The sequence below is a fragment of the Embiotoca jacksoni genome, unplaced genomic scaffold, assembly GCF_022577435.1.
Source record: "Embiotoca jacksoni isolate LCO1_2020_lvr unplaced genomic scaffold, fEmbJac1.0.p SCAF_90, whole genome shotgun sequence".
Taxonomy (NCBI): domain Eukaryota; kingdom Metazoa; phylum Chordata; class Actinopteri; family Embiotocidae; genus Embiotoca; species Embiotoca jacksoni.
The window spans coordinates 928212-936081 of NW_027185448.1; the positions used below are offsets into that span (position 1 = coordinate 928212).

The 7870-nt window shown below is 42.6% G+C and overlaps 2 protein-coding genes across 2 annotated transcripts in view; one reads left to right on the forward strand and one right to left on the reverse strand.

Annotated features, from left to right (window-relative positions):
* The window catches only part of LOC138193598 (V-type proton ATPase subunit S1-like), a 4258-nt gene extending 4211 nt beyond the window's left edge, over positions 1-47 (reverse strand). The window contains exon 1 of the mRNA XM_069141727.1: positions 1-47. This exon is cut by the window's left edge and continues 55 nt beyond it. The gene's annotated coding sequence lies outside the window, so the exon portion shown is untranslated.
* Positions 48-4830: 4783 nt separating this feature from the next.
* LOC138193596 (galactose-specific lectin nattectin-like) lies at positions 4831-7086 on the forward strand. The gene is made up of 6 exons (XM_069141725.1): positions 4831-4936; positions 5152-5217; positions 5692-5704; positions 6414-6505; positions 6690-6824; positions 6913-7086. Exons 2-6 carry the CDS (start codon positions 5152-5154, stop codon positions 7069-7071), a joined length of 465 nt encoding a protein of 154 aa, XP_068997826.1. The 5' UTR covers positions 4831-4936; the 3' UTR covers positions 7072-7086.
* The last annotated feature ends 784 nt before the right edge of the window (positions 7087-7870 follow it).

Here is a 7870-nt window from a genome sequence, read left to right on the forward strand (position 1 = left end):
ATGATTTAATTACTGATCAATCAATCTTAATTAAAATAACGGTGACAGTTATATCACATGATCAAACATCCCATAATGAGGTTTTATTGTTTACTTTGTCATTCCTAAGATGGCGCCGCGCTCGCGGCAGCCTGTTGCAGCAGCTCCTCCCCGAGTGTGTTGTTATTAGTATTTTTAAGCCTTTCTCCTCTTCGGAGTTGTTTTTTTTTCTTTCTCTCGTGTGTTAAGTTAACGGTCCGTAATGGACCGTCATTTTTCCAAGTTTCTGGTTGGGGCCATTGTTATTGTTTACTCTCGTGATCAGCTGATCGCGCTGAGTAGACCTCTACTGCTGCTGCCCGGAGCGAGGCCTGCGATCCCCGATGAACATCGGAGAAGATGGCGGGGTTACAGAGCTGGAGCTAAGATGAAGGTGAAGAGGAGGAAATATAAACCATCGGTACCGGAGATCTTAACGGGGAACGTGAGGTCGTTGGCCAACAAGACGGACGAGCTCGGCGCTGGTAAAGACCCAGAGAGAGTACCGGGAGTGCAGCATCATGTGTTTCACCGAGACATGGCTGCACTCACATCTCCCGGACCACAGCGCGGCCGTACCCGGCTTCAGGACTGTTCGGGGGGGACGGAGACGTTGTTCGGAGTGGTAAGATGAAAGGTGGAGGGATTGTAGTCTATGTGAACGAGAGGTGGTGCAATCCCGACCACGTGTGTGAAGGAACGTTTCTGTAGCCCGGACATTGAACTTCTAGCCGTGGGGATGCGTCCTTATTATTTGCCGAGGGAGTTCACGTCCGCCATTGTTATCGCTGTGTACGTTCCTCCATCAGCTGACGTAGAGGCAGCAGTGGACACCATCCACTCCACTGTGGCTAAACTACAGACGAAGCATCCCGGTGCATTTTTGTTAGTTACTGGAGACCTTAACCAGTCTGGATAAAGTACTGCCAACTTTGCACCAGTATGTTAACTGCCCCACACGGAACAATAAAACTCTGGACCTACTGTATGCTAATGCCATGGATGCATACAGTACTACTGCCCTTCCCCCCCTTGGTAGATCAGACCACAACCTGGTCCTGCTGACTCCCAAGTATGTTCCTCTGGTGCAGAGGCAGCCTGTGACCACCAGGACTGTGAGGAGGTGGACACAGGAGGCTAAAGACGCCCTGCAGGACTGCTTTGAGTCCACGGACTGGGATGTGCTGTGTGGACCACATGGGGAGGACATCAACAGCAGGACGGACTGTATCACAGAATACATTAAATTCTGTGAACACACCACCGTACCATCCCGGACTGTACACTGCTTCCCCAACAATAAGCCGTGGATCACCAGTGACCTGAAAGTTCTTCTTAAGAAGAAGAAAGCAGCCTTCAGGTCTGGGGACAGGGAGGAGCTCAGGAGAGTGCAGCGCCACCTGAAGGAGAAGCTCAGGGAGTGCAAGAACTCCTTCAGGAGGAAGCTGGAGGCCAAACTCCAGCAGAACAACGTGAGGGAGGTGTGGACCGGTATGAAGGAGATTACTGGGTTCAAGGGGAGAGAGAGACAACCAGGGGGAACCTGGAGAGGAACAACCAGGGGGAACCTGGAGAGGAACAACCAGGGGGAACCTGGAGAGGTCAAGAGGTTTCTTCAACAGGTTTAGTTCACCACCCTCATCTGTCTCCTCCACACCTCACACCTCCCAAACAGGTCTGCTGCCTCCCCCGTCCCCCCTCTGCGCCTCCTGGTGAGCTGCATAGAGCCCTCAATCTCAAAGGGCTCTTCCTCCATCGACACCTCGACCCCCCCCCCCCTCACCCTCCTCTCTGTGACGACTGACCAGGTTAGGAGACAGCTGGAGAGACTCCACCAGTGCAAGGCTGCAGGACCTGACGGCATCAGCCCCGGGGTCCTGAAGACCTGCGCCGTCCAGCTGGCTGAGGTCCTACAACACCTCTTCAACCTGAGCCTGAAGCAGGAGGAGGTCCCGGTGCTGTGGAAGACGTCCTGCCTGGTTCCTGTCCCCAAGAAGACGACTCCATCTGGCCTCAACGACTACTGACCGGTTGCCCTCACATCTCATGTGATGAAGGTGCTGGAGAGGCTGGTCTTGGCCCACCTCAGGCCGCTGGTGAAGTCTTCTCTGGACCCTCTGCAATTTGCGTACCAGCCTCGTGTGGGAGTGGACGACGCCATCATCTACCTGCTGCAACGAGCTCAGTCTCACCTGGATGGAACCGGTGACTCTGTGAGAATCACTTTCTTTGATTTCTCCAGTGCATTCAACACCATCCAACCACTGCTGCTGAGTGAGAAGCTGCAGGTGGTGGGGGTGGACGTGTCCACCGTCTCCTGGATCAATGACTACCTGACAGGCAGACCACAGTTTGTCCATCTGGGCAGTGTGCTGTCTGATACGGTGGTCAGTGGTACTGGAGCTCCTCAGGGAACTGTTCTGTCTCCTTCCTGTTCACCTTCTACACAACTGACTTCCAGTACAACTCAGAGTCAAGACATCTGCAGAAGTTCTCTGATGACTCTGCAGTGGACGGTGTATAAGGGATGGACGGGAGGACGAGTACAGGGCAGTAGTGGAGGACTTTGTGGAGTGGGTGGGAAGAAATCACCTCCTCCTGAACGTGGCCAAGACCAGAGAGATGGTGGTCGACTTCAGGAGGAAGACGACGGCTCCACAACCGCTGAGAGTTCTGGGAGAGAAGGTGGACATGGTTGAGGAGTACAAGTACCTGGTGTCTCCATGACAACAGACTGAACTGGAAGACCAACATCAACGCTGTCTACAAGAAGGGGATGAGTCGACTCTTTTTCTTGAGGAAACTTCGATCCTTCAATGTGTGCAGCGAGATGTTGGAGATGTTCTACCATCTGTTGTGGCCAGTGAACTGTACTTCTTGTATGGTGGGGGAGCAGCATTGGAGCCAGAGACACCAACAGACTTAACAAACTGGTTAAGAAGGCCGGCTCCATCATCGGCCACAAACTGGACAGCCTGGAAAAGGTGGTGGAGAGGAGGACGCTGAACAAACTATTGTCGATATTGGATAATCCTGACCACCCTCTCCACCACCTGCTGCAGGGACAGCGGAGCACTTTCTCTAAAAGATTCCTCCAGCTCCGCTGTCACAAGGACAGATACAGGAGATCATTCCTGATACAGGAGATCATTCCAGATACAGGAGATCATTCCTGATACAGGAGATCATTCCTGACACAGGAGATCATTCCAGATACAGGAGATCATTCCAGATACAGGAGATCATTCCTGATACAGGAGATCATTCCAGATACAGGAGATCATTCCAGATACAGGAGATCATTCCAGATACAGGAGATCATTCCAGATACAGGAGATCATTCCTGATACAGGAGATCATTCCAGATACAGGAGATCATTCCTGATACAGGAGATCATTCCAGATACAGGAGATCATTCCAGATACAGGAGATCATTCCTGATACAGGAGATCATTCCAGATACAGGAGATCATTCCTGATACAGGAGATCATTCCTGATACAGGAGATCATTCCTGCCCACTGCAATAAGACTGTACAATAACTCACCTCTGGCAAAATCCATCACACAACAATAACACTGTTGACTGTGTTTCTTGGTTTGTTTGTATATAATATATATAGATATATAATGTACTGTATATACTGTGCATTTTATATTTTATATTTATATGTTTTACTGCTATTTACTGCTATTTTATTTTATTGCTTTTCTATTATTCTATTCTATTCTATTCTATTATTTTATTCTATTATTTCTATTATTATCTCATTGCTTCTGTATGCTGCTGTAGCGAAAAAATTTCCCCTCTGGGATTAATAAAGTAAATACCTACCTACCTACCTACCTACCTACCTACGTAAGAGACTAAACTTTGTTTTAATGTTGAATGAATGTGATTTAAAAAGTATTCAAAGCTCTTATTTTGACAGCAGATGTATTCTTTGTTTTCTATATTAGAGTCACAGACGGTCTGTTCTATGAATATACGTCACTTTTTATCACTTTTTATCAGAGCTTCAAAACAGACTGAAGCAGGATTATCACAGAAAGTAATTTACATATGATTCTTTATAACGTAGAAAAAAAGAGGACAACTCTTTTTTCCTGTTCTTGAAATTTTACTGCAAAACAAATAATTTATAACTTCACAAATTACAACATTTGAGAAAAGCGACTTTAAAAAAATGAAACATTTTCATTAACAACAAGCACAAAAAACCCTGCAGGAATCGTTTAGATTCTCTGCTCAGAATAAACTTCTTTTCCTTCTGTGGATGTTTCAGTATTTTTATTACGGGTAATTTCACCAGCTATCTGTCGTGCCATCTGTTACATTCTTGTAGTTTCCCCGTTGGACGTTCCTGTGTATTTAACAAACAGGATGTTTTAGTTTTTAGTTCAACTGACCAACACCTATCTGCAAATAACTTCAGCTCAGTGCATATAAAATGTTTTTATGTTTAAAAAAAAACACGTTTACATTTATTGTGTCTTATTATTTGTGAAAATTCTTCATTAAGAATTAAAATAAATTATAATTCCGACTTTGTATTTGATGATAAAAGTTGAATGGGAGTCTACGGAAGCTTTTTTTTTGGAGCTGACCTCTAGTGGTACTCGGTGGTATTGCTGCGTCCACTTTATGTATACTGTACCCTGAACTCCTCCACAGTTTTCCAACATTTTTGTCTTTATTTGCACTTCCACGGTATCGTGACATCAGGCACCAGTTATCACCTTTGTTTTGTTTAAGGAACATTTACTGAAGGTGGTGGTGACATTTACTTAACTTAATGACCTGCATGTTATCGTATCAAAGCCGCCAGAAAAGGTATTTAAAGACTGCGTTGGGTTCTCCGAGACATCCTGCGACCAGCGACTGCGACTGCAACATCGAACTCATCATCACAACGAGGTAAAGTTTCTGATCTCTTCTATTAAATCTCTTCTTGATGGTAAATGTAGAAACAAGAAACAATCCTGAATCGCAATTAGTAGCATGATGAAAAAAAAGCTTATTTCATCGTGTGCACTTTATGGAACAACAAGGTACCACATATCTTTAAACCTGATTAAGTGTTATTAAATGTTGGAGCATTGTGACTGAATGTTTCTGATTCGTCTTCACAGATGGCATCGAGCTTTGCTTTGATCGTTCTCCTCGGTTTGACCGCCGCTCTGTGGAGTGCAGCAGATGTAAGATGAACTTTTACTTTTGTTACATCAGCATGCAAGATATGGAAAAAGCAATAAAATATTACAGAACAAAAAATAGAGGTAGTAAAGGTATAAATATGAAATAAAATAAAAAATGCACAGTATAAACAAATAAAATAAAATAAGATCAAACTTAAATGAAGTCGTGTTTGGATGATTCTGCATTTCTGTTTTTTCTTCTTTAATGAAAGTCAATCCAGAATATTTCATCATCAGTCACATGACAGTCTCATAGTTTCTGTTTACTATTTTGCGTTTTAAACAATAATCAGAAGCTGTTGAACCATCCAGATTTAGAAGGTGTAACTTTTGAGTTTTGTGTTTCACTCGTTTTGAATGTGATGAAATTCAACTGTTTCCAAGAAGCAAGTCTTCTTTTAAAAAACGATGTTTCCTACCAGTCAGTTTAAAAAAGGAAAACTGTGTTTCTAATCGTGTTCTTTACATCCGCAGGCGTTACCACCAGGTGAGTGTTTCTTACATTCATGTTTTCAAAGATCACATTTTTAAGATCTCCTTTTTTGTGCCATTCAGCTTTTGTTTGTTTGTCTTTCTGTGTTTTTATTAATTAAATAAATAAATATAAGTCAGGTTTAGACAGAAGTTCAGACTGTTGAGATCAGACTGAAATCTGATGGGAACTTTCTCAGAAACAGCTTCACCTTTAATCAAACCTCATTCAGTTTTCAGATACTTTCATTTGTTTGTTTGTTTGTTTGTTTGCCTGGTTTCCAAAATCCTCGTGTTAAACTGCTTAACTTTCTGCTGACAGCGAACTGTTTTCTTACCGTTTGTTGACCGGAAACTTTAATGACATCAACACTTCAAGCCCTGGTGTTTCAAAATAAAAGCATCTGTGGTTTTGCTTTTAAAATTGAATCTAAAAACAGTCCTTTAACTTTATTTCAACGGGACCTCATTCAACTAACTTGTTAGTTTAAACAAGGTTGACGGGCATTGTTGTTACAAATAGGACTTATTCCCGTGGTCGAGTGTTATAAACAAAAAGTGTAATAAATCCAAGTAAAAAAAGAAAATCTTAAAAACCTCAATTCAAACCGGCACCTGAGTATCGAGACAGAACCAAACTGGCGTATCGGTGAAGTCGTACCGTTTATCTAGAATGTCCTGATTATTGAAGACAACTGTTTTCAGTCCCACACCTTGTCCACTAGGGGGCTGTAGCACCTGCCCTCCTGGCTGGACCTGGTTCGGACGTCGCTGTTACCTGTTCCAGAACCCAGAGAAGGATTGGGCCGATGCAGAGGTACATCAACATCTGTTTTTAAACCCTCGTGAACGTTTATATATAAGAAAACTGAATATTTAAAGTTGTTTTGTGAGATTCTTCTTCTATGAATATTCACACGTTTATCTTTTGTATTATTTTCATTGTATTCTCACACTTCTTTTCGTCATCTTCTCTTTGCACACCTCCTCTTCCTCCTCAGCGTTTCTGCAATTCACTCAATGGAAATCTGGCGTCCATCCACAGCAGAGAACAGCACGTCTTCATCAGAGGTCTCATCTTCAACGCTGTGAACACACACAAACGGACTTGGGTTGGAGGACACGACGAAGTGAAGGTGAATGTTTCATCTACAAACAGTATTTTTTAATATTCACATGTTAAAGGTCTCAGCTGTGGGAATATAAACTAATTTTTTACATCAGGAGGGCGTGTGGTTGTGGAGCGACGGCTCGTTGTTTACCTTCAACTCCTGGGGTCGGGGCCAGCCCGACAACTACAAAGGAGGAGAGGGTTGTATGGAGGTCAACTGGCTCGGTACGAAATCGTTGTTGCCCTGTTTATTGTTGATTGTTGATTGTTGATTGTTGTCTGCTTTTGTTTTTTTTGTTTTTCAACCTCTATGATTTCGCTGAGTTTTTTTTTATATTGTTACGATCAAAAATGTTTGATTTTTCACCAGATTTTCTCAAAAAATTGCGACGTAATTTGTGGAGTTTTAAGTGAGTTTTTTTGTGTAAAATCGCAGGAATTTGAACAATTTGCAAATAGAGAAAGTAAAATTTGATTTTACATTTTTTTTTTTTTAAATCACTAACTGATGAAGGAATAAATCTGTAATCACTTCCTGAGATTATAATCCTGCTGCACATCACAGAAATATTTTAGTTCTAATCTTTTCTATGTTTTTATTGAACTTAGAGAACTGCGGAGATGAAAGGTCCTAAAAGGTCCTAAACGGTCCTAAAAGCTGCGTATGTTTCCAGAACAGACCGTCTGTGACTGGAATATAGAAACAAGGACTACATCAGCTGTCAAAATAAGAGCTTTAGATGCTGTTTAATTCATGTTCATTCAACACATAGACCTGCTGGATGAAACAAACAAAGAGACGTCTCTGACAACTGGACGTGTTTATAAAACTCATTTAACATCCAGTAATATTGAATCAATTATTTTGATAACAAGCTTTTAATTCATCACTTCCTGTTTGTCTTCTTCTTCTGGTTTCCTCCAGTTCAGAGTTTTAATTGGTGATGAAAAACAGGAGCAGAGCCTTTCTGGTTGTAAATGAGGAGTTATTGTTGTTAATAAAGTGAGATTTAGAATAATCATGAAAAACGTGAAACACCACCTCACTGCTTTCATCGTTTATCTTTAACA

Bases quoted from the DNA above. Each gene is read 5' to 3' on its own strand.
- LOC138193596 (XM_069141725.1), top strand. From the start codon at position 5,152: ATGGCATCGAGCTTTGCTTTGATCGTTCTCCTCGGTTTGACCGCCGCT. The intron at 6,506-6,689 runs GTACATCAACAT...CTTCCTCCTCAG, and splicing joins AGGATTGGGCCGATGCAGAG to CGTTTCTGCAATTCACTCAA. The intron at 6,825-6,912 runs GTGAATGTTTCA...TTTTTACATCAG, and splicing joins GAGGACACGACGAAGTGAAG to GAGGGCGTGTGGTTGTGGAG.